This window comes from Papio anubis, chromosome 10, assembly GCF_008728515.1.
Source record: "Papio anubis isolate 15944 chromosome 10, Panubis1.0, whole genome shotgun sequence".
In the NCBI taxonomy this organism is placed as follows: domain Eukaryota; kingdom Metazoa; phylum Chordata; class Mammalia; order Primates; family Cercopithecidae; genus Papio; species Papio anubis.
The window spans coordinates 58,056,526-58,083,153 of record NC_044985.1 but is presented as its reverse complement, the minus strand read 5'-3'; the positions used below and the strand labels follow the sequence as shown (position 1 = coordinate 58,083,153).

General features: G+C 38.7%; 1 protein-coding gene across 1 annotated transcript in view; it reads left to right on the top strand.

Moving 5' to 3' along the window:
• Positions 1-26,628, top strand: part of CIR1 (corepressor interacting with RBPJ, 1) — a 49,254-nt gene that overhangs the window by 1,765 nt on the left and 20,861 nt on the right. Inside the window, exons 2-7 of the mRNA XM_017946665.3 lie at positions 6,542-6,636; positions 12,984-13,057; positions 13,945-13,955; positions 14,044-14,108; positions 14,508-14,556; positions 15,711-15,828. Of these exons, the coding sequence (XP_017802154.3) occupies positions 6,542-6,636; positions 12,984-13,057; positions 13,945-13,955; positions 14,044-14,108; positions 14,508-14,556; positions 15,711-15,828 (412 nt within the window). The remainder of the gene's footprint in view (positions 1-6,541; positions 6,637-12,983; positions 13,058-13,944; positions 13,956-14,043; positions 14,109-14,507; positions 14,557-15,710; positions 15,829-26,628) is intronic.

The following is a 26,628-nucleotide window of genomic DNA, read 5'->3' as shown; positions in this document are numbered from 1 at the left end:
TCTAGATAGTTAACACTTTATGGGGAGAGGGGGTAACCTCTAACATTCTTAATTAACTAAGGATAGAGGAACTATATTAAATGAAGATAAATAGAAAAATGTATTCGGGTAGGAGGAAACTTTTGGAGATGATGGATATGTTTATAGTCTGGATTGTGGTGATGGTTTCTCAGGGATATACTTCTCACCAAACTCAGGTTGTATACATTAAATATGTACAACTTTTTATATGTCATACTTCAGTAAAGTTTGTTTGTTTGTTTGTTTGTTTTTAAGAAATAGAAGTGGAAGAAACAAAGGAGTTTGATCAAAGAGTGCAAAAGAGTTCCACCATGAAAATTTTAAGGGCCAGGTATGGTGGCTCATACCTATAATCCCAACACTTTGAGAGGCCAGGAGTTCAAGACCAGCATGGGCAACAAAGTGAGACCCCATCTATATTTAAAAAGAAAGAAAGAAAATTCTAATTGTAAAATTAAGCATGTTGGGTTTATTAAAGTCCAGTAGGTTCTTTTTTTCCTTGTTCGTTTTCAGTTTCCCAAGCTTACAAAGAGTCTGGTAGGTTTTAAGGTCTCATTTGTTCACCAGAAATAAGAGTGAATGCTATACATCTGCTGGTCACTCTGTTATGTATTGTTATGCGCTGCCTCAATCATTTATGTCACAGGATACACTGTTTTAGTTCAGCTGTTCTTTTTTTTCCTTGATACTGTTAATGAAGGAAGCAGTTAATTTACATTGTGGTCCAAGCTCCTTATTTGTCTTCTTGTGAACTGGCAAACACTTTACAAACTGGCTATTGACAATAGCACCACTGTAAACTCCTTTTTTTGTGAAAGTCTCTCTTCTCTTAGCTGTAATAACTACTCTCTTCTAGTTTTCCCGCTCTGTTAGTAGACTTCTTTTTCCATCAACTTCACTGGATCTTTATTTTTAGCCTGCTCCTAAAATATAAGTGTTCCCCAGAGTTTCATCCTTGGCCCACTTCTTGCTTACTTAGTATGCTTGCCCCAAGCAATCACATCCAACTAGCCCGTTTTAACTAGCCTGTTTACTCATGACTCAAATCTGCAGTCCCAGTTTTCTCTTCTTAACTTTGATGTGGCTCAAGACAGCTATCTAGACATTTGCGTCTTGATGTCCTATAGGCACCTCAAACTCAACATATCTGAAATAAAAGTTTTTTTTACCCCAAATCTGCCCTTTTTATGCTTGCTATCTCATATGGGTAGAAATATAGATAGTAAAACAATCCTTCATCCTACTACCCAAACCAGAAGCTCAGGATTCATCCCTTTTCCCATCACTCCTTTATCTAGTCAATCACTGAATGCTATTGGTCTTACCTTCCAAATATCTCTTGAATCCGTCTTTCTGTCACTACTGCCTGTGTCTTAATTTAGACCCTCATCATCTTTCACCTATATTGTTTCATTTCCTAAGTGGTTCTACAGCCTCCAATCTTGAATCCTCTCAAATCCATTCACTACACAGCCATCAGAATAGTCATTTTTCATTTTAACAGCTCTGCTGAGATAAATTTACATATCATATAAACACACATGTAAAATGTACAATTTAGTGGTTTTTAAAATATATTCATGGAGTTAAGTAATCATTACCACAAACAATTTTAGAACTTTGTCATCACCCCAAAAAGAAACCCCCACAGGGCACGGTGGCTCATGCCTGTAATCTCTGCACTTTGGGTGGCTGAGGTGGTTGGATCACCCGAGGTCAGGAATTCGAGACAGCCTGGCCATCATGGTGAAACCCTGTCTCTACTGAAAATACAAAAATTAGCTGGGTGTGGTGGCAGGCACTTGTAATCCCAGCTACTCGGGAGGCTGAGGTAGGAGAATCACATGAACCCGGGAGACAGAGGTTGCAGTGAGCCAAGATTGCGCTACTATACTCCAGCCTGGGTGACAGAGTGAGACACTGTCTCAAAAAATATAAAGAAACCCCCATACCTGTTAGTCACTCCCATTTCTCCTTAACTCTCCTCCCTCTCTGCAGCCCTAGGCAAGCACTAATCTACTTTCTGTTAGTGGATTTGACTATTCTAGAAATTCATTTAAATGGAATCATGCAATCTGTGGTCTTCTGTGACTGGCTAATCTCACCATAATGTTTTTGAAGTTTATGCATGGGATGGCATGTATCAGCACTTTATTCCTTTTTATTGCTAAATAATATTCCATTGTATGGATGTAAGTTATTTTGATAGAATTGTCTTTTTTTTTTTTTTTTTTTTTTTGAGACGGAGTCTCGCGCTGTCACCCAGGCTGGAGTGCAGTGGCCGGATCTCAGCTCACTGCAAGCTCCGCCTCCCGGCTTCACGCCATTCTCCGGCCTCAGCCTCCCGAGTAGCTGGGACTACAGGCGCTGCCACCTCGCCCGGCTATTTTTTGTATTTCTTAGTAGAGACGGGGTTTCACCGTGTTAGCCAGGATGGTCTCGATCTCCTGACCTCATGATCCGCCCATCTCGGCCTCCCAAAGTGCTGGGATTACAGGCTTGAGCCACCGCGCCCGGCCAGAATTGTCTTTTTTTAAAGCACAAATCTGATCTCTTTCAGCCCCTTAATAAAATGTTACAGGATTGAGTCCAAGTAATCTCACTCCATTTTTTTCTCCTTCTCTCCCCTACTATTCTCCCATTTTAGATTGATTGATTATTTGATTGGTTGATTGATTTTGAGATGGAGGCTCACTCTGTTGTCCAGGCTGGAGTGCAGTAACGCAGTCTCAGCTCACTGAAGCCTCCACCTCCCGGGCTCAGGTGATTCTCCTGCCTCAGCTTCCCAAGTAGCTGGGATTGCAAATACACACCACCATGCCTGGCTACTTTTTGTATTTTTAGTAGAGATGGGGTTTCACCATGTTGGCCAGGCTGGTCTCGAACTCCTGACTCAAGGTGATCTGCCCACCTCGGCCCAACCTCAGATTTTATACATTAGTAATATTGAATTACTTACATTCTATTTTACATCTTTGGGACTTTGCCTGAGTCGTTCCCTCTGCCAGTAATATCTTGCCCTGTTTTTTTCCTTGGCAATGCCTTGATCCGTTTCAAAACCCTGCCAAATGTGTGTGAAATTACCTGTGTATTGAGTTCTTGCGGCAAAGTTTTAATAGCAAAATATTGGAAATTTCTTAAGTGCCCATTTATACAGTAGGAGGCTACTTAAATAAATTATAAATTATGGTTTAGTCCCACAATAGAAAAATATGCAACTTTACCACCCAAAAGAAGAAAGCATTTGTTCACTGATCTGTGTTAGTCTTGTATTAGTATTAGTCTGTTCTCATGCTGCTATGAAGAAATACCTGAGACTGGGTAATTTATAAGGAAAGAAGTTTAATTGACTCATAGTTCTGCAGGGCTGGGGATGCCTCAGGAAACTTAAAATCATGGCAGAAGGGGAAGCAAACACGTCTTTCTTCACATGGTGTCAGCAAGGAAAAATGCTGAGCAAAAGAGGAAAAGCTCCTTTTCTGATGGTTTTATCCATCAGATTTCGTGAGAACTCACCCACTATCACGAAAACACCATGGAGGTAACTGCCCCTATGATTCAGGTACCTCTCATTGGGTCCCTGCCACGATACGCGGGGATTATGGGAACTACAATTCAAGATGAGATTTGGGTGGGGACACAGCCAAACCGTATCATTCCACCCCAGCCCCTTCCAGATCTCATATCCTCACATTTCAAAACACAATCATGCCCTTCCAACAGTCCACCAAAGTCTTAACTCATTCCAGCATTAACTCAAAAGTCTAAGTCCAAAGTCTCATGTAAGACAAGGCAAGTCTCTTCCACCTATGAGCCTGTAAAATCAAAAGCAAGTTAGTGACTTCCTGGATACAACAGGAATACAGGCATTGGGTAAATACACTAATTCCCAATGGGACAATTTGGACAAAACAAAGGTGCTACAGGCCCCATGCCAGTCCAAAATCCAATAGGGCAGTCATTAAACCTTAAAGTTCCAAAAGTATCTCCTTTGACTTCATGTCTCATATCCAGGGTGCGCTGATGCAATAGCTAGGCTCCCACAGCCTTGGGCAGCTCTGCCCCTGTGGCTTTGCAGGGTATAGCCCCACTCCTGGATGCTTTCATGGGCTGGTGTTGAGTGTCTGTGGCTTTTCCAGGTACATGGTGCAAGTTGGTGGATCTACTATACTGGGGTCTGGAGGACAGTGGCCCTCTTCTCACAGCTCCACTAGATAGTACCTCAGTAGGGACTCTGTGTGAGGGCTTCAACCCCACATTTCCCTTCCCCACTGCCCTAGTAGAGGTTCTCCATGAGGGTTCCACCCCTGCAGCAGACATCTGCCTATACACCCAGGTGTTTCCATACATCTTCTGAAATCTAGGCAGAGGTTACCAAACCTCAATTCTTGCCTTCTGCGCACCTGCAGGTCCAGCATCACATGGAAACTGCCAAGGTTTGGGGCTTGCATTCTCTGAAGCAATGGCCATAGCTGGAGTGGCTGGAATGCAGGGCACAAGTCCAAAGGCTGTACACAGCAGGTGGGAGGCTGGACTCGGCCCAGGAAACCACTTTTTTCTTTCCCTTAGGCCTCCAGGCCTGTGATGGGAGGGGCTGCTGTGAAGGTCTCTGACATACCCTGGAGACATTTTCCCTTGTCTTGGTGATTAACATTCAGCTTCTCATTATTTATGCAAATTTCTGCAGCCGGCTTGAATTTCTCCCCAGAAAATAGGGTTTTCTTTTCTGTTGCATTGTCAGGCTGCAGAATTTCCAGAATTTTATGCTGTGCTTTCTCTTGAATGCTTTACTGCTTAGAAGTTTCTTCTACTGGATGCCATAAATCATCTCTCTCAAGTTCAAAGTTCCACAGATCTGTGGGGCAGGGGCAAAATGCCACCAGTTTCTTTGCATAGCAAGAGTGACTTTTACTCCACTTCTGTAAAGGTTTCCCATCTCCATCTGAGACCACCTCATCCTGGACTTCATTGTCTGTATCACTATCAGCATTTTGGTTAAAGCCATTCAACAAGTCCCTAGGAAGTTCCATACTTTCCCACATCTTCCTGTTTTCTGAGCCCTCCAATTCTCTAGGAAATTCCAAAGTTTCCCACATTTTCCTGTTCCAACCTCTACCTGTTACCCAATTCTAAAGTCGCTTCCATATTTTCAGGTATCCTTTTAGCAGCACTCCACTCTACTATACCAATTTACTATATTAGTCTATTCTCACCGCTGCTATGAAGAAATAACCAAGACTGAGTAATTTATAAAGGAAAGAGGTTTAATTGACTCATGGTTCTGCAGGGCTGGGGAGGCCTCAGGAAACTTACATTCATGGCAGAAGGGGAAGCAAACATGTCCGTCTTCACATGGTAGCAGTGAGGAGAAGTGCTAAGCAAGAGGAAAAACCCCTTATAAAACCATCAGATCTCGTGAGAACTCACTCACTATCATGAGAACAGCATGGAGTGTAACCGCCCCCATTATTCAATTACATCCCACTGGGTCCCTCCCATGACGCATGGGGATTATGGGAACTATGATTCAAGATGAGATTTGGGTGGTGACACAGCCAAACAATATCAGATCTCCATGGTATATAATTTTATTTCATACATATTTTGTGTGCGTGTGTGTGTTTGCATAAAGTATGTTACCATTTATATAAGAAGAATGTTGTATATGTTCTTTTGCATATACATATATTAGAACATCTCGGAAGGATATGTAAGAAATGTATAACATTAACTACCTATGAATATAGTTAATGTAATTTAAATTATAAATACAGCTGTTAAAAACCAAAATTTGCCCAGTCCACTGTGACTTTCGCCTGTAATTCCAGCACTTGGGGAGGCTGAGGCAGGCAGATTGCCTGACGTCAGGAGTTCAAGACCAGCCTGGCCAACATAGCGAAACCCCTTCTCTACTAAAAATACAAAAAAATTAGTTTGGTGTGGTGGTGGGCTCCTGTAATCCCAGCTACCTCTGAGGCTGAGGCAGGAAAATCACTTGAACCTGGGAAGCGGAGGTTGCAGTTAGCCGAGATTGTGCCATTGCACTCCAGCCTGGGTGATAGCCAGACTCCATCTCAAAAATAAAAAGAACTCGTATCAAGGCACTTCCAGTTTTTCAGGTGTTAATTTGTAATGATGTGATTACGGCCCAATTGGATTATGTTATAAACTTTCAGCCAAGCTTATCCAGCTCGTGGCCTGTGGGTGGCATGTGGCCCAGGACAGCTTTGAATGCCGCCCAACACAAATTTGTAAACTTTCTTAAAACATTATGAGATTTTTTTGCCCTCTTTTTTTTTTTTTTTTAGCTCATTGGCTATCATTAGTGTATTTTGTGTGGCCCAAGACAGTTCTTCTTCCGCTGTGTATTGGTGTGTTTTCTGTGGCCCAGGGAAGCCAAAAGATTGGGCACTCCTGCTTTAAGCAATTGCATTTTATATTTTATTATACAAGAAAAGCAAACTTTGTTTAACAATTTAAATCCAACAATTTAATTTGCATTTTTACTTCACTAATCTAGGTATGGATGGCAGAACAGAAAATATCATATGATAAGAAGAAACAAGAAGAATTGATGCAGCAATATCTTAAAGAACAAGAATCATATGATAATAGGTAAGAAATTCAGTTATGCCAATATATCTAGAATTATCAATTTCATGGGAATAATTTCCTACTGAATGATATATTAAGTCAGCTTTTTGGGATCGAATACCCAACTATAGGATTCTTTTCTTTCCCTGAGAGCTATCTCTTTTACTCTCATACCTGTAGATGGCCACTTTTTCTGGCTTTACCCATAATTCATGTAAAATATAGATTCATGTGACTCATATACAGTCTTTGAGCAAGTCTCAAATTAGGCAAAGCTTAGAAGAACAATCATGTCTACACTTGAACTGCTGAGACCTCTTACAAACTTATTTCTTTAACACGCTCAAATGAAAAGATACGCAGGACACTTTCAAGAGGAAAAGTAAAGTGACTTTATTTGACATGCCTGTCATTGTTCTGTTAAAAGCTGTATCGTGGCTAGGGTTCTTAATTGGTGTCTTCCAACATGGTACCTGCCTTTAGCTATTGTGTTGTATATGCAGATTTAACACTGAAACTGGTTTCTCTTGGTTAATCAAGCAACTGAATAGTGGTGTTTTGGTAAATTGTCCATGAAGTTCAGTTTTCAATCAAAATATGGAATTTAGCAAAGTAATACTAAACTATTAATACTTTTTAAAATATAATATATTGAGAGGAAAGTTAAAGAAATAAAAGTTAAATAGCTTTCTCGCTAATTTTATTTAATCTTATTAACTTTTATTGAGTACCTACTCCATGCATGGCAATAAGTGGTATTATAGGTACCTATAAAAGTGTGTGAAGTGTAGTTTCTCTCTACCCTTAAGAAACCCTAGTTAGAGATACATATAGTTCAAGGCCAAATATAATAACTGATATATTAAAAGCATACACTGCTTTTGAAAATACAGCATGTTAGTATAGGAAAGAATAATTCCATTTAGGATAACAGAAGACTTTATGGACGAGGTGACATTTAAGCTGAAATCTGAAGAATGATAAGGATTTAGATAGGTGGTTCTCAACTGAGCATCATTTTTTGCACACACCCCTCACCCCCCCAACCCTGCCCAGGGAACATGTGGCAATGTTTGGAGACATTGTTTTGATAATGTTTTGATTGTCACAACTGTGGACTGGGCTGCTATCAACATCTAGTGGGTGAAGACTATGGATGCCGCAAAACAGCTTACAAAGCATAGGACAGCTCCACACAACAAAGAACTATCTAGTCCAAAATGTCAATAGCATCACTGTTTAAAAACCCTAATTTAGTTGGGCGCAGTGGCTCATGCCTATAATCCCAGCACTTTGGGAGGTCAAGGCGGGCAGATGACCTGAGTTCGGGAGTTCGATACGAACCTGACCAACATGGAGAAACGCCATTTCTACTAAGAAATACAAAATTAGCCAAGCGTGGTAGCGCATGCCTGTAATCCCAGCTACTCGGGAGGCTGAGGCAGGAGAATCGCTTGAACCTGGGAGGCAGAAGTTGCGGTGAGCCAAGATCACGCCATTGCACTCCAGCCTGGGCAACAAGAGCGAAACTCCGTCTCAAATAAATAAACAAATATATAACAAACAAATAAACAAATAATATAAAAACCTAATTTTTATATTATTAATAGTAGAAACATATTGGAAAATGGAGAGGGTGTTCAGGAAACAATTGTTGAGTTAGAGGGATAAAAACAGACTGGAGGTAGAAAACTAGATTTGAAACAGATCACAGTATTCATGTTTATTCTTTATCTTTAAAAAAAGTTACTATTTTCCCTTTTAATTAATATTTGAAGCCCTGCAAATACCCTGTTTCTCCTTGGACTTTTGCCTAATTTTGGTATTCATCAGTAGATCTTGCCTGCATCAATTATTTATTTCTGTGATGTTCTAATGGTTATTTTCTATTTCTGTCATTCCTTCTACATTTATTAATTTGAATTCCTCTGTAAGGAAGAATTTCCCTTATCTAGTTGTTTATTTTCTATCAATATGGACTCATGGCTGTTTATTTAATTCTTTGGATTATAATGTAATACTATTGTTACTTATTTTCTTGCTCCAGTTGTTTCAGTTTGGGCCATTGAGAGCTTCGTTAGGTTGGCTCTTATATCCATTTAACATGCACCAACCCTGTTTTGTTTTGTTTTTTTTTAATGCTGCTTCTGGTCCCATGAGATGGTCAGACTTGTCTTTTATTTTCCCTGATGCAACACTGGAATCAACCAGTTTTCCAAGGCACCCAGGTTCCTTTCATTGGTGAATGATATTTAGAAACCAGGATCTGAGCACTAAGTGTGTTCATTGCCACTAAGATGTTATTACTTCTAGGTTTGGTCATTTGAGTGCAAATGTATGAGTAATTGGTCATTTGCTAGTAGGTCCCTATAATATCACTTATTACCATGCATGGAGTAGGTACTCAATATTTCTTCATCTTTCAAAAGTGCTGTTTTTGATAGCCAATTTCATTCTTCAGTAATCTGTGGTTTCTCTTTTAAGTTTTTACTGTCCTAGAGATTTCTTAATGTTTATTATATCAATCGCTTTAGTCACTTCATACTTTTTTCTTAAATGAAAAAAAATTTTTTTGAGAGGAAGGTCTCACTCTGTTGCCCAGGCTGGAGTGCGGTGGTGCAATTATATCTCACTGCAGCCTCAAACTTCTGGGTTCAAGCGATCCTCTTGCTTCAGCCTCCTGAGTAGCTGGAACTACAGGCATACACCACCACACCTGGCTAATTTTTTATTTTTTGTAGAGACAGGATCTCTCACTCACTGTGTTACTCAGTCTGATCTTGAACTTCTGGACTCAAGCAATCCTCCTGTCTTGGCCTCCCAAAGTGCTGGGATTACAGGCATGAGCCACCACGCCCAGCTGAAAATCACATTTATTATTCTGTCTAGGTAAATACGAAGATTTATGGGATGTCCAAAAAACTATGTAAGTTTTTAGTTGAGGTTAAAACAAAAATACCAATATTATACCCATACCTTTTACTTTATATACTTGTTGAATTTTGCATAATGTGGGAAACAATCTTTTAGTTTGGGTTTTATTATTATTTTTGTTTCAATATAAATGAATTGGGCTGGACACGATGGCTCATGCCTATAATCCCAACACTTTGGGGCAGGATTGCTTGAGTCCAGGAGTTTGAGACCAGCCTGGACAACATAGTGAGACTTTGTCTCTAAAAAACAAAAAGAAACAAGGAAAGAAAGAGAGAGAAATAAATTTTAAAATACACATATAAATGAAATGGTTTGTGGGTTTTTTTGTAAAATACGTATTTTATAAAATTTACCATTTTAAGTGTGCAATTCAGTGTACCCTTAAATTCAGTGTGGTGAACTATCATCATTTCCAAAACTTCTTCACTATCTCCAACAGAAACTTTGTAACCATTAAACCATTAAAGAATAATTCCCTATTCCCCTTGGCCCACAGCCCCGGGCAACCACCATTCTACTTTCTTTGTCTATGAATTTGCCTATTCTAAATACCTCATATAAATGGAATCATATATTTGTTCCTTTGTGTCTGGCTTGTTTCACTTAGCATAATGTGTCCAAGGTTCATATATATTGTAATATGTATCAGCAATGTATTCCTTTTTATGGCTGAATAATTCTCCTTTGTATGTACATACCACATTTTGTTTATCCATCTGTTTGAGTCTTGGGTTACTTCCATCTTTTGGCTATTGTGAATAATGCTGCTATAAATGTTGGCATAGAAATAGCTGGTCAAGACCTTGTTTTTAGTTCCTTTGGATATATACCTAGGAGTGTAATTGCTGGATCGCATGGTAGGTTTATATTTAGCGTTTTGAGGAACCACGAAACTGGTTGTCACAGTGACTGCACCATTTTACATTTCCTATTAGTAATGGACTTGGATTTCAGTTTCTCTATATCCTCTCTAGCATTTGTTATTTTCCCTTTTTTTTCCAGAAGATAGCCATCCAGTAGGTGCAAGGTGATATCTCATTGTGATTTTGATTTGCATTTCCCTAATAACGAGTGATACTGAGCTTGGCTTTCAGTGTATTTGATTTTGATTTTATTTTTTTATTTATTTTTTTATTTATTTTGAGATGGAGTCTCACTCTATCGCCCAGCCTGGAGTGCAGTGGCGTGATCTTGGCTCACTCCAACCTCTGCCCCCGAGGTTCAAGCGATTCTCCTGCTTCAGCCTCCCGAGTAGCTGGGACTACAGGCACCTGCCACCACACCCAGCTAATTTTTGTATTTTTAGTAGAGACATAGTTTCACTATGTTGGCCAAGCTGGTCTCGAACTCCTGACCTCAAGATCCACCTGCCTCAGCCTCCCAAAGTGCTGGCATTACAGACATGAGCCACTGCGCCGGGCTAATTTTGATATTTTTAATGATGTGAATTTAAGATATAACTTATACACCTGTTCAAAGTATTTGTTGTTTTTAAGTATATTTAGACTTTTGGAGCCATCACTGTAATCTAATTTCAGAACATTTACATTATCCAAAAAAGAAATCTTCTATCTATTAGCAGTCACTTCTCATTCCCCTGCCTTGTCCCCCTTCTACCTCTCAGTGCTGAGCAGCCACTAATTTCCTTGCTGTCTCTATAGATTTGCCTATTCTGGACATGTCCTATAAATTAGATCATATGTCATGTGGTCTTTTGTGACTGGCTTCTTTCACATAGCGTAATGCTTTTGGTTTTTTTTGGGTTTTTTTTTGTTTTTTTTGTTTTGAGACGGAGTCTCGCTCTGTCACCCAGGCTGGAGTGCAGTGGCCAGATCTCAGCTCACTGCAAGCTCCGCCTCCCGGGTTCACGCCATTCTCCTGCCTCAGCCTCCCGAGTAGCTGGGACTACAGGCGCCCGCCACCTCGCCCGGCTAAGTTTTTTTTTGTATTTTTAGTAGAGACGGGGTTTCACTGTGTTAGCCAGGATGGTCTCGATCTCCTGACCTCGTGATCCGCCCGTCTAGGCCTCCCAAAGTGCTGGGATTACAGGCTTGAGCCACCGTGCCCGGCCTAGCGTAATGCTTTTGAAGTTGACCCTTGGTATTGCATATATCAGTATTTCAATCCCTTTTATTGCTGAATATCACTCTATCTGTATCTACATCTATTGGATGTAGATCCCTGTGGCCTTTTGCTTCTTTTTTACAGGTCTTTATAGAATCCAGTGGATATAAGGAGAGGAATTATAATCATGTCATATATCCTTTGTGATTGTCTTTTCCAAATATAAGGAAAAATTATGTTCACTCTTTAGCCTCCTTCTTTATTATTTTTAGTTGGCTCTTATGAATTAAAACTTTGACTCAACCAGTCATTCCATTCATTACAGAGCTTTTTGTTCTAAAAAACCTAGCGTATCTTTTTTTAAACAGAGCTCAAACAGGGAACTTTCAGTGTTAAAACAGAACTATAAATAATGTGATTTTTGTCATGCACCAGACACTGAGTCCATCATATTAATTGGCATGTGTAGACTTTTTTGCTGCTGCTGTTGTTTTTGAGACAGAGCCTGGCTCTGTCACCCAGGCTGGAATGCAGTGGCACGATCTCGGCTCACTGCAACTTCTGCCTCCCAGGTTCAAGTGATTCTCCTGCCTCAGCCTCCCGAGTAGCTGGGATTACAGGTACACACCACTACGCCTGGCTATTTTTTGTATTTTTGGTAGAGATGGGGTTTCTCCATGTTGACTAGGCTGGTCTCAAACTCCTGACCTCAGGTAATCCACTTGCTTCGGCCTCCCAATGTGCTGGGATTACAAGTGTGAGCACTGTGCCCAGCCATAGACTTTCTTTAAATTATTCTTTTTTCACTGGCCTCATGAAAGAATTTTATTTTCTCATTTACTGTGACTCTTACAAGCCCTAGTTGGATTTGACTTCCTAAAGAAATCCCGGAGAGACTCATTTTTTCCAAAACTGATCCCTTTGCCTTTTCTTTTTTTGTTGGGAAAAAACAAAACAATTTGATCCCTTACAATTAAGAAAAGGTGTTGGCATTCTTTAACTTAATTGTAAATTTGTGATGGCATATGGGATTTCAAAGTTGTCATAATTCCCACAGCATTTCAGGGTTTGAGAAAATCCTGTAAGAAAAATAACCATATTATTTTTCCTCTTTTTTGTTAAGATGGCTAGGGTCTCTCAGGTAGTAAGAAAGTCTCAGAGCTTATAACCAGTTACTAAAGAGGCAGCACTGTTTAATTTCCATTTGGATATAATCTAGTTAGTGGAGTAAAGTTTTGGAATTCTGTTTCTAACAAAAATATTTCATCCTAATTCCCTTAGGTTTTTTGGTGGGGAGTGGATTATTCTATAATTTTTTGTTGTTGTTGTCCTACATAAAATCGTTAACTTTGTCTTGTTTCACTTAGATTGCTTATGGGAGATGAACGTGTAAAGAATGGCCTTAATTTCATGTATGAAGCCCCACCAGGAGCTAAAAAAGGTACTTATCTCCTTCCTTTTCTTTTTCTTTTTCTTTCTTTTTTTTTTTTTTTTTGAGATGGAGTCTTGCCCTGTCATCTAGGCTGGAGTGCAGGGGCGCCATCTCGGCACACTACAACCTCCACCTCCTGGGTTCAAGCAGTTCTCCTGCCTCAGTCTCCCGGGTAGCTGGGATTACAAGAGCATGCCACCACGCCCAGCTAATTTTTGTGTCTTTAGTGGAGACAGAGTTTCACCATGTTGGCCAGGCTGGTGTTGAACTCCTGACCTCCTGATCCACCCGCCTCAGCCTCCCAAAGTGCTGGGATTATAAGTGTGAACCACCTCACCTGGCCTCCTTCCTTTTCTTTTAAGTCTTGGATGTGTTTGCAGCTAAAGATTGAAAAGTACTATGACAGATATTTTTTTAAAGTTGCTCTCCATCTTTTAAAATTGCTATTATCCTGTGAAGATAATAAAAACTATAATCATACAACAGAATAAATACTAAAAAATATCTTTCTAATCTGGTAATATTTCATAATGTGCCCTTGAGGAGGAAAAAATCCTTTATGTCCAAAGTACACTTATTCTTTCATAATTTGTATATGTATCTTTAGTCCTTCTTACTAAATATTTAATGCATTTGTAAATAAAAAATAATATTCACTGTCAATGAACAGTAAAAAGTTTAATAACTGTGAATTAACATGCTTATTAATTTTAATTTTGTATTTTATCCTGCAGTGGTCTGAATTTTTATCTTGTGAAAGAAGAAAAAAAGTCAAACCAATGAATTCTTATAAGTGACAATTAAATAACATGATATAGTGAATACAGTAGATTTTTATATTGATGTTTTTAACTTGTCTTACCTTTTTTCTTCCATATTTTTGATATGCAATCAAGAAAACAAAGAGGTAAAGGACTATTTTCTGTGTCTGAATTTACTTGCAATTGATTGTGTTATATGGAAAAATTAAAAGAATTTTCAATGAATGTTTTTAGAAAGAAGAAACAGAAGGAGAGACCGAATACAAATTTGAATGGCAGAAAGGAGCCCCACGAGAAAAGTAAGGACTGGTTTACTTTTAAGACAAGATATGTATCATTAAGTTTACATTTACTGATATCCCATTTTATGTTGCTTTTTCAGTCATTAGAGGAGGCAACTGATGTGAAAAGTTATTTTTAATGATTTTAATTAGCTGTCTTATTCAACTAATCTGCTTGATCATAGTCTTTTGTTTTATATACTTTTTCATTTTTTTAAAATCACAGATTATCAGACTAGACACATAATAACTAAATGGTGTTTGGAAATACTAGATAGATTTTATAGTTCTATATTCTTACTGAAGTAATATATTTCATAATGTTCTTAGAAGTGTAAAACTATTTTTCTGATTAACTGCTGTTTAATTTTTAAATTATTCTTAATTTTGTGTTTGTACATTTCCTCTATTTAATAGATATGCGAAAGATGACATGAACATCAGAGATCAGCCCTTTGGTATTCAGGCAAGTAACACATATTTTACTCTGTAAGAATAATTTTTATTTAATAAATATATTTTTATATTGTTGTCTGAAAGGTGTTTAAGCTGAAAAGGGGCACTATGGTTTTGATTTGTATGAGATAATGAATAGAGGAGAAAACATAAAATGTAATAGGCTGATAAAAGACAGGAATCAGGCTGGGTGCGGTGGTTCATGCCTGTAATTTCAGCGCTTTGGGAGGCCGAGGTGGTGGATCATGAGATCAGGAGTTCGAGACCAGCCAGGCTGACATAGTGAAACCCTGTCTCTACTAAAAGTACAAAAAATTAGCCTGGCATGGTGGCGGGTGCCTGTAATCCCAGCTACTCGGGAGTCTGAGGCAGGAGAATCACTGGAACCCGGGAGGTGGAGGTTGCAGTGAGCCGTGACTGCGCCACTGCACTCCAGCCTGGGCAATAGAGTGAGACTCCATCTCAAAAAAAAAAAAAAAAAAGACAGGAATCAAACTTTTATAGTGAGAGCTATAATGATATTGGTCTCTGTAGTTTTCAAAAAATTTGGAGAATCAGCTCAATGTCAAGAAAAGATTTAAATCTATTATTGGTTTAGAATCAGGACAGACTATCATCAGAGGGCAAATCCTTGTTGTAAAGAAAGTTTTATTGAAACACTGCTTTGCCTATTCATTTACTTATTGGCTATGGCTGCTTTCCCACTACAGAAGCAGAGTTGAGTAGTTAGAATAGACAACATCTGTCCCAAAAAGCCTATAATAATATTTACTACATTTGGACCTTTACAGAAAATGTTTACTAGCTCCGGGTTTCGAAATTTGAAACTTTAAAGGTTAACTTATTAAAATGAGAGAATTTAAGCTTAATTTCTTCACATAATGACATAATTCTTTTTGGTATTTTACCATTTCTTTTTGGATGACATTATATTGCCACCAAGTGAAAGGTAAAAAGAAATGAGATTCAGCTTAGTTTCTAGGCAAAATTTATAGTGAAATATTTTAGTCTTTGTATTCAATTACCAAACATAGTTTGGAGTCTTTTTCCCTGGAGATCTTTTAAAAATGTAATTTAGCTTAAATTCTATCAGGGAATAGGAATTTGAACATTGGTTAGATTCTTACTTTTTCAGTAACCAAAATCACATTCATTATTTCTCAGGTTCGAAATGTGAGGTGCATTAAATGTCACAAATGGGGTCATGTCAACACAGATCGAGAATGTCCTTTGTTTGGTCTTTCTGGAATCAATGCAAGTTCGGTTCCTACTGATGGCTCAGGTAGGCACTAGACATGATTTGTTTCGGGAGAGGACAAACAAGGAAAGATAAAACAACATTTTTCTTTGCTCTTTCTGGGTATTGTTTTATTTGGGTTTGTGTGTGTGGTTTTTATTTTTGTTTGTTTTTGACTAAGACCATTCCCAAAATATGATTAATGGGAAAATCTGATCATATATGTTGAATTGAAATGCTGTGTAATAGGATTAAGTTAAAATTTTCCAGCCCAAGGCCCTATGAACTAAGTCTTAAAGTAAAATACATTAAACATAGTTTATCAGACTAGTAGCCTAAAAATGGAAGGAAAAAATGGTTATTTCTCATATTCATATTCTCCTGAATTATAAAAATAGACTGTACTGAAAGCCTCAGAAGCCATCTCTTTTTAGTACAGAGGTAAAAACAAAGCTGAGTATGTTAAAATTGTTTTTTACTTAAAGTTACTTACTGTCCTGCATATTACCGTCTATTTCAGAAAAATGGGTCTAATTTGGTTTAGATCATTTTGGTTCTTTTTCTAAAGAGATACTAAACTGAGAAGTTTTAACTTAAATTTATCAGTGCTTTGTTAGTATATTACTGAAACAGGCACAATAATCCAACTCCAGCTTGTAATAGATCATAATAGAGATAATCTGTTTAATCCTGTAACCTTAAGCAAGGCCTTTCACTTTTATGAACTTCAGCTCCTTATTTTAAAATAAGGATGATAGTATAACTTGGAGATTTTCTGCATTTTTAAAGCAGCTAGAGAACCCTTTTTTTTTCTTTTAAGAAATCTGACCTGAGACCTCAGTATACAGAACATATAAAAGCGGGGCTGCTCTATTGAAGCAGATGCTCTGGGCATGAAGCCCTGAAGCCCTGAAGCCCTGTCCTCTCAGGCCACCAAGGCCTGTGATGCACCTCCTTAGACTCCCTTTGGCTTTCACTGCTGCCTCAGTCTGACCCCAGGGTTTACCCTCAATCAACACACGATCTTCAGCCTCTATTCGATAGCTAGAGATTCTTCAGCAAGCTGATTCAGGCTATAGGATTCAAAGTGCCAGTTTTCCTATTAGGAGTTTAGGAATTTGATGAATGATAAGCTTGGTTTTTTTGTTTGTTTGTTTTTTGAGACCAAGTCTGGCTCTGTTGCCCAGACTGGAGTGCAGTGGCACAATCTTGGCTCACTGCAACCTTCAGCTCCCGGGCTCAAGCTCTCTTCCCACCTCAGCCCCCCGAGTAGCTAGCTGAGACTGCCAACACACACCACCATGCCTGGCTAGTTTTTGTATTTTTTAATAGAGATAGGGTTTTGCCATGTTGCCTACGCTGGTCTCCAACTCCTGCCTCAGCCTCCCAAAGTACTGCGATTACAGACATGAGCCACTATGCCTGGCCAGTAAGTAGAAGGAAACTGCGCACCTTTTAAGTAGAAGGAAACTGCGCAGTTTAAGTAAAAGGAAATTATTCACTCAGTATTAATTAGGTGAGACAATACTGATAGGGACTTAGGTCTGGCAATCTCTGACAAAATCCAGCCACTATGCCTGGCCAGTAAGTAGAAGGAAACTGCACCACCTTTTAAGTAGAAGGAAACTGCGCAGTTTAAGTAAAAGGAAATTATTCGCTCAGTATTAATTAGGTGAGACAATACTGATAGGGACTTAGGTCTGGCAATCTCTGACAAAAGAACATCCCACTGATACCACAGTACAGGTACCCTTAAAAACTTACCTACCTAATGCCTCCTCCTCCCTTGCCCCCAGCTAACTAGTAGAAGAAGGGAGAAAGGCCTCAAAGGAAATAAAGCCCCAAAGGAAATGAAGTGTATGTTATATACCCGTTGGCTCAAATATTTCTGACCACTTCTTTTTTAGTCACAGGGATTTGTTGTTACATCGAAGTACAACCTGTTTTCTGGAAGGGGTTGCATCTTATCTTTTCTTTCACTCGAACCTTATAGTGCCCCTGCAACTGCATGACTCATGGTTGACTTGAGACAGGCAGAAGTAGTAGTTGTCTTTATGCCTCAGCCTTGTCTAACTCTGATCCTGAGTGGCATAGACTCCAGACTTAGTGCTTTCTTTTAATAATCAATAGACTTGATTTCTCTTGAGTCTATATTAGAAAGTCTGCTAACAATCAGAACTTGTGCTAACTGAATAGTTAACCTGTTTTTAAGAGTGTTGAAAACACGAAAACCTCAAAAAAACATGCCCACAATTATGTGAATTCAGATATAACAAAGCTGGTTATTGGCTCTTCTCCAGCCCTCCATTTCTTTCTTTTTTTTTTTTTTTCTGAGACAGAGTCTCGCTTTGCCACCCAGGCTGGAGTACAGTGGTGCGATCTCGGCTCACTGCAAGCTCCTCCTCCCGGGTTCATGCCATTCTCCTGCCTCAGCCTCCCGAGTAGCTGGGACTACAGGTGTCCACCACCACGCCCGGCTAATTTTTTGTATTTTTAGTAGAGACAGGGTTTCACTGTGTTAGCCAGGACGGTCTCGAACTCCTGACCTCATGATCTGCCTGCTTCGGCCTCCCAAAGTGCTAGGATTACAGGCGCGAGTCACCGCGCCCGGCCCTCCAGCCCTCCATTTCTATTCATTAACCTTATAATAACTCAGTCACTCAATCTATACAATTAACATTTTTGGAACCCTCTTATGGTGGGGTTTTACTGCGGTACTATTCCTTAGTAAAATGAACTTTTTCAGGATCAAATTAATGAAGTAGAAAAAGTGCTCAAGTATTTGGTTCCTATCAAGTTTTTAACATTTATGTAACCAGGCTTAAGAAGTCTTTCTCTATCAAAATGAATTGAGCACCTGGGTGGGAGAAGATGAGAAGCATTACCTTTGTGGAAACAGTATGGTTTCTCTGCATGAAGCTGATACCCCTAATATAGAAAATGTTCTTTCAGGGCTGGGCATGGTGGCTCATGCCTGTAATCCCAGCATGTTGAAAGGCCAAGGCAGGAGGATCGCTTGAGCTCAGGAGTTTGAGACCAGCCTGGGCAACATGATGAAACCCATCTCTACAAAAAATTCAAAAAAATTTAGCTGGGCTTGGTGGTCTGCACCTGTAGTCCCAGCTACTCGAGAGGCCAAGGCAGGAGGATCCTTTGAGCCCAGAAGGTTGAGGCTACAGTGAGCCAGGTTTGCACCACAGTGCTCCAGCCCAGGTGACAAAGCAAGACTCTGTCTCAAAAACAAAAATGTTCTTTCAAGTCAATATGAAAAAGATGAACACACAAACATGAAGGAGCAAAGGACATAAAGATAGTTTACAAAAGGAGGAATTCAGATGACCATTAAACATATGAAAATATTTTCAACAACATTAATAACCAAAGAAATGAAAACTAAAACAATTTGTTACCTTTTTGCCTGTCAAACCTTGGTAAAGATTTTAAAAGGTATGCATCCAGTATTTTCACAAGTGTGGTAAAATGAACATTTTATTTTGTGTTTTGTTTTTCTTTGGGACAGGGTGTCATCCTGTTGCCCAGACTGGAGGGCAGTGATACGGGTCTCAACTCACTGCAACCTCTGCTTCCCAGGCTCAAACAATCCCCTCACCTCAGCCTCCTAAGTAGCTGGGACTACAGACGTAAGCCACCATGCCCAGCTAATTTTTGTTTTTTTTGTAGAGATGGGGTTTCATGATGTTGCCCAGGCTGGTCTTGAACTCCTGAGCTCAAATGATCATCCCACCTCAGCCTCCCAAAGTGCTGGGATTACAGGTGTGAGACATCGCACCCAACCAAAATGAACATTTTAACCCTCTCTTGATAAATTAGAGCAACCTTTCTGGAAAGGTTATATATTTGCTGATATATATCGAAAGCCTGAAAAACATGCATAGCTTTTTACCTAGAAATTTGCCTTCCAGTAATTTATAATAAAAATGTGATAAGGTAGATTTTCAGAGATTTATAGTAGTGAAAGATTGGCAGCAACCCTAAATGTTCATCAGTGGTTGGTAAAATAAACATGTTTATTCAATCATCATTTATGGAGCACTTTTTCTGTGCCAGACCTTGTTCTAGGCTCTAGGAACACAATACCAAAACCTTTCATTATATTGGGAATGACACACAGTAAACTAATAAATAAGAAAATATCAGGTATTTTTAAGTTCTGTGATGAATGTTTAATTGGATACTGTGATAAGAACTAAATGGGGAATTACTTTAGATTAAGTGGTCAGGAAGGGCTCCTCTAAGGAAGCAACGTTAAGCTGAGACCTAAATGACAGGAAGGATGCTGGCATGGCATGCAAGACATGGGAAAAGAGCATTGAGTATCTTAGGCAAAAGGAATAACCTTTCATATAGAGAAAACCATCAGTTCTGAGAAGCCATGTACTTAGTGGTTAAGCACACAGACTGAGGAGCTGTGGAGCTACACAGATGCCTCATTTGCAGCCAGGTTTACAGCCAGGCATCTATGTAGCTCTGTACATAGCTAAGTGTTTGCTACTTAGTATCTGTGTAACTTTAGGCAAGCTGCTTAACATCTCTCTGCCTGCATTTGCTTAATTCTTAGAACTGAAGTTTTTTGCTTACTTTGTGAAATAATTATATTTGCCAACTCTGTATTTGACATCTTACACATCAGCCAGTAAGTTTTATTTTTTGAACTCAAGCTCTCATAGAAGATACAGGCTCAACCCCTGATTTACAGTCTAATCAGACACATCAAATTAACATAGAGTAATCCCAGTTTACAACCTAGTCAGGAAAACAAAGTATGGTATTATGTAAGGCTCTATTTAATAGAGAGTAACTGAATGTTAAATTACGTAGCTAATAGAGGAGGTGGGACTAAAATGAGCTTTGAAGAATTAAAACTTAGGTAGAAAGAAAGGTTGACCAAAGAAGAAAGATTAGAAGAAAAACATAAGCACAGAAGATTTTAACTTGGATGACTTTAAATGATAGCAGCAGACTTAAATGGCTCTCAAAAAGCTGGCCGAAAGGGTTTGGCCACTGATGCTGTAGCCAGTGTTTACTCAAACTTACATAATGGAAAGGTTCACTTAAGTATTTTGTGTAAATGTTGGTTCCCAAGCCCCTGTTGCAGAAGGGCTGTTGAAGAAGAGTCCTGAGAGGAGGGAGAAGTCTGAGCATCTTACTCTCCAAGATGGCGTTCATGATCTGAAAGTTTGGTGAAACCACTGTAAGCAAAATTAATGCCATGGAAGACTGTGTGTGTGTGTGTGTGTGTGTTTTGCATGTAAGAAGAAACACACACACACACACACACACAGGGGGATAGTATTAAGGAAAAGGAAAGATGATAATGCGTTGAAAGAGTTTTTTGTTTTTTGTTTTTTAAGGTGAGTGAAGACATTTTCAACATCATTTCTAATTTTTCACCATTGTAAACAGTCTAAATATCCAGCACTAGGGGAATGGCAAAGTAAACTGTTGATATCTTAAGTAAACTAAGTAATACAATTGAATCTATGCTATGATTCTAATATAAATCTGTGGGCATGTAAATTAGGACTGGAAGGAAACAAACATGAAAATAGTATGTTAAATAGGTGAAATTACAGGTAATTTTATTTTTATATTAAAATGTGTGATTAAAAAGAAACTTAAAATTTAGGCTTTTCAAACATTGAATGTCACATGATTTTCTTCAGAAGGCTAATGTTTTCCTTTGTACTCCCATATTAAACTTATTTTCAGAATAATTGGAACAGCTAAAAAAAGAGTTACTGGTGTGTTGTAAAGGCTATGTTCATGATAAGAAATAACTAGCAGCCTGAATTAATTCTTTGCCTCAGTCTTTATTGAATAAGATGTTAGGGAAATTTCCATTTCCAGTTTTTCCCTTCAAACTAACATGGTATGAGAACAAATACTTGTAAATACATTGGGTATTTTAATTTCTTAAATCTTGTGTCTTAGAATATCTGAACTCTATGATAAAATTATGATTTAAAAAATCAGTAACTTTCACCATCTGTGATGCCACATAAAATGATGAAAATTACTGATCTATTTCTTAGGCATCATCACGGTTGAGAACCATCAGCTTAAACTATATGTAAGAACAACTGACGATTTGGGAGCAAAGTACCTTTTTCTGTTTCTTTAAATTATGTTTTACTTATTACAAAGTCATGAATCTACCCTAAGGAAATAATCATGGATATGTTCAAACATTTAGTCACAAAGGATTATGTATACAGTAAAAGAGAGGCTGGGCTTGGTGGCTCACACCTGTAATCCCAACAGGTGAGGGAGGCCAAGGCAGGAGGCCAAATCACCTGAGGTCAGGAGTTTGAGACCAGCCTGGATAACATTGAGAAACCCTGTCTCTACTAAAAATATAAAAATTAGCTGGGCGTGCTGGTGTGCACCTGTAATCCCAGCTACTCAGGAGGCTGAGGCACGAGAATCGCTCAAACCTGGGAGGCAGAGGTTGCAGTAAGCCGAAGTTGTGCCACTGCACTCCAGCCTGGGCTACAGAGAAAAAAAATAAAGAACACCTAAATGTCTAATAAAATGATATTAAGTGAGTAATTATAGAATATTGTTACAATGGAATACTATCCCATGTAGCTATTTTAAGTGATATGAAGATTTCTTAATGATATGAACGTTTACAGTCTTTGGTCAAATAAGAAAAGCAGGTTGTAAAACAGAGTAGTTACATTTGTGTTTCTCTTTGTATCTTTAGGTAGACATGTAGACAGAGAGACAGATACTTTTAGAAAAAGGATTGGAAGGAGATAGACAATTATTAACAGTGGTTGTGTCTGGGTGGTAGGATTACTTGAGATTTTTGGTTTCATCTTTTTGGCTTACCTGTAATTCCAATAGTGAAGGTACATTGCATTTATTAGTTTTTTAAATGAACATTGTTTTAGAAGAATTAAAAACTGTACATAGAAGTAAGTTATTTAAAATTGAATTGCTCAATTAATGCCTTTAAAGTTTGACATAAATTTAGCAGTAGTAGTCAGCTAAAGCAAATAGAAACTCTGAAAGATTTCTCAAAAACAAAATCAAAATTCTACTGTATCAAATAGGAAAGCAAATAATAATGATGTTGTGTTCTGAATTTGAATGCAATGAAAAATAAACTGACCAATTTTCTAATCCACTTGCTGATTCAAGCTAAAAAAAAAAAAGCCTTTTCATTAAAAAAAAAAAAAAAAAAATCACCTATTGAATAATGTCTCACCAGTGAATAGAGATTATTTTTGCAATAAGGCAATTTCAGTGGATGTGGTTATCATGGGATAATCACACCCCTGGGGTACAGCCTTGTGCCTGTAATCTCTCAGGAGTGTAATTATTTCATGATAACGGTACCTCCTGGTGTTGCATTATTTCTATTATGAAATTCTTAGTTTAGTATATAAAGTAACTTACTTTGATCACTGGAAACTGCAAGGTGCTGTTAGAATGTTCCAGCTGTGAGGTTTACGGAGACCAGCTATAAGATTTACTTCTCCTTTACAAAGATAAATTAGGCAATCAAAATGCTTCTTTGGGCTAAAATTGTTTAGAATATCTTTTCTACTGATAAGATCATCTTAACTTTATAAGTTTTCATCTACTCCAGATACTCAAAATTATATGTAAAACTTGTAAGCTTCAGTGCTGACTGAATTTTTGTAAAATATTTTTATACTAGAATACCATTAAATGGCCAGCCCACCTGGATTTTATCTATATTCTATAGCCCTTGTTCTTATCATTGACTCTTAACATCTGTCAGCTACTTGTGTTTTTAATGTATGTTTAAATTAAATATTTTTAAATCCACAGTGGGCTATATCAACAGCAAGTTTGTTTTAACAACTTTTTTGAGCTGTAATTTGCATACCATACAATGTACCTATTTGAAGCATACAATTCAGTGGCCTTTAGTATATTCACAGAGTTATACATCCATCACCACAGTCAATTTTAGAATATTTTTGTTACCCAAGAAAGAAATCCCTTAGCCCTCACCCTCTAGGCCCCAGCATCAGGCAACCACCTAATTTTTTTCTGTCTCTATAGATTTGCCTACTCTGGACATTTTATACAAATAGAATCATATAATATGGGGTAAAGAATGTGGTTTTAATACCATTTTCTTTGCCTTTGAATTTCACAATGTAACACAACTAAAACCACCGATACCTGCCCCACGTTTGTCCATGGAATATATTTTTCTTTTTTCTTCTTTTTTTTGAGACAGAGTCTCGCTCTGTCGCCCAGGCTGGAGTGCAGTGGCGGGATCTCGGCTCACTGCAAGCTCCACCTCCTGGGTTCACGCCATTCTCCCGCCTCAGCCTCCTTAGTAACTGGGACTACAGGCGCCCGCCACCACGCCTGGCTAATATTTTTTTTTTAGTAGAGACTGGGTTTCACCGTGTTAGCCAGGATGGTCTCCATCTCCTGACCTCGTAATTCACCCGTCTCGGCCTCCTAAAGTGCTGGGATTACAGGCCTGAGCCACTGCGCCCAGCCCGTGGAACGTATTTTTCTATGATGCTTAAAAATACACACAAAAGAATGCATAGTCTTATAATAATTAAAACTTCTAACCCACAAGGGGATAAGAATTTGTGTATAGGTACCTATAAAGCAAATGAATATTAGTAAGATTGTCACAATATAAAGCAAAATTCTATCAATTAAATAATTCTTTTCCCCAAGCAAACAAAGATTTTGCACATCTTTCCATGTTTGAATTGCAGATTTATTTCTTCAGGAAGCAAACAGGTAACACTAAACAGTCACTCTGGACCACGTGTGATGGCCCATGCCCATAATCGCCTCACTTTGGGAGGCTGAGAGGGGAGGATACTTCAAGACCAACATTTTTTGAGACCAACCTTGGCAACACAGCAAGACCCTATTGCTACAGAAACTTTTTATAAATAAATCAACAGTTACTGTGTAGGAAAACTAGACCTGGGGTTGCTGGGAGTGCTAGCTCTCCTTTAGCCTGCTTCTCAACCACCCATTATGCCCACCATTGAACTCAGCTCTACACCAGCAGTGATAGTGGATCAACCAGCCCTGAAACTCTAATGCAGGCTTGCCTTGTTTGATCCTGCTTCACTTTCTTGCCCTTTGCAGATGCTGTGTTACAAATTGAAGGTTTGTGGTAAGCCTGTGCTGAGCAAATCTATCAGCACCAGTTTTCCAACTGTATGTGCTTGCTTTGTCTCTGGGTCACATGTTTGGTAATTATTGCAGTATTTTAAACTTTTATTTTTATATCATTATGGTGGTCTGTGCTCAGTGATCTTTGACATTACTATTGTAATTGTTTTGAGACGCTGCAAACTGCACCTATAGAAGATGGTGAACTTAATGGATAAACGTTTTGTGTGTTCTGAATGCTCCAACCACTGCCTCTTCCCTCATCTCTCTCCCTTTCTTCAGGCCTCCCTGTTCTCTGAGACACAATGATACTGAATTTAGGCAATTAACCCTACAATGGCCTCTAAGTGTTCAAATGAAAGGAAGAATCACACATCTCTCACTTTAATCAAAAGCTAGAAATGATTAAGCTTAATAAGGAAAGCATGTTGAAAGCTGAAATAGGTAGAAAGGTAAGCCTCCTACACCAATTAGCTAACTTGTGAATGCAAAGGGAAAGTTCTTGAAGGAAATCAAAAGTGCTACTCCAATGAACACACAAATGAGAAAAAAGTGAAACAGCCTTACTGCTGATACGGAGAAAAGTTTAGTAATCTGGATAGAAGATCGAACCATCCACAACATTCCCTTAGGCCAAAGCAAGGCCCCAAACTCTCTTCAACTCTGTGAAGGCTAATAGAGGTGAGGAAGCTGCAGAAGAAAAGTTGGAAGCTAGCAGAGATTGGTTCATAAGGTTTAAGGGGAGAAGCCACAACCCTAACAAAACTGCAAGGTGAAGCAGCAAATGCTGAGGTAGAAGCTGCAGCAGGTTCTCCAGAAAATATAGCTAAGATAATTGATGACGGTAGTGACACTAAACAACAGGTTTTCAATGTAGATAAAACAGCCTTCTGTTGGCAAAAGATGCCATCTACGACTTTCATAGCTAGCAAAGAGAAGTCAGTACCTGGCTTCAAAGCTTGAAAGGACAAGCTGACTCTCTTGTTAGAGGCTAATGTAGCTGATAATTTATGAAGCCAATGTTCATTTATCATTCTGAAAATTCTAGGGCCCTTAAAAATTATGCTAAATCTACTTTGCATGTGCTCTGTAAATGGAAGAACAAAGCCTAGGTGACAGCACATCTGTTTACAGCATGATTTACTGAAGATTTTAAGCCCATTGTTGAGAATTGCTGCTCAGGAAAAAAGATGCCTTTTAAAATCTTACTGCTTATTTACTATGTACCTAGTGACCCAAGACTCTAGGGACAAAGGCTAGCCAAATTCCTTATTACACAGCAATTGTATTTTCATTTTCTTTTTTAGAGTCAGGGTCTCTGTTGCCCAAGCTGAAATGCAATGGCACAGTCATAGCTCACAGCAGCTTCAAACTCCTGAGCTCAAGCAGTCCTCCTGCCTTGGCCTCCCAAAGTGCTGGGATTACTGGTGTGAGCCACCGCGCCCAGCCATTTTCTTTAGTTCAAAAATTTTTTTTTAACTTTCTTTTTAACTACTTTTTGACTCCTGTGTTTATTTATAAGTGTATTTTTAGATCTCTAAGTATTTGGGGATTTTCCAGCTATCTTTCTGTTACTGATTTCTGGTTGAATTCCATTATGGTCTGTGAGCATACTTTGTATGATTTCTATTCTTTTACCTTTGTTGAGGTGTCTCATATGGCCCAGAATGTGGTCTATTTGGTGAATGT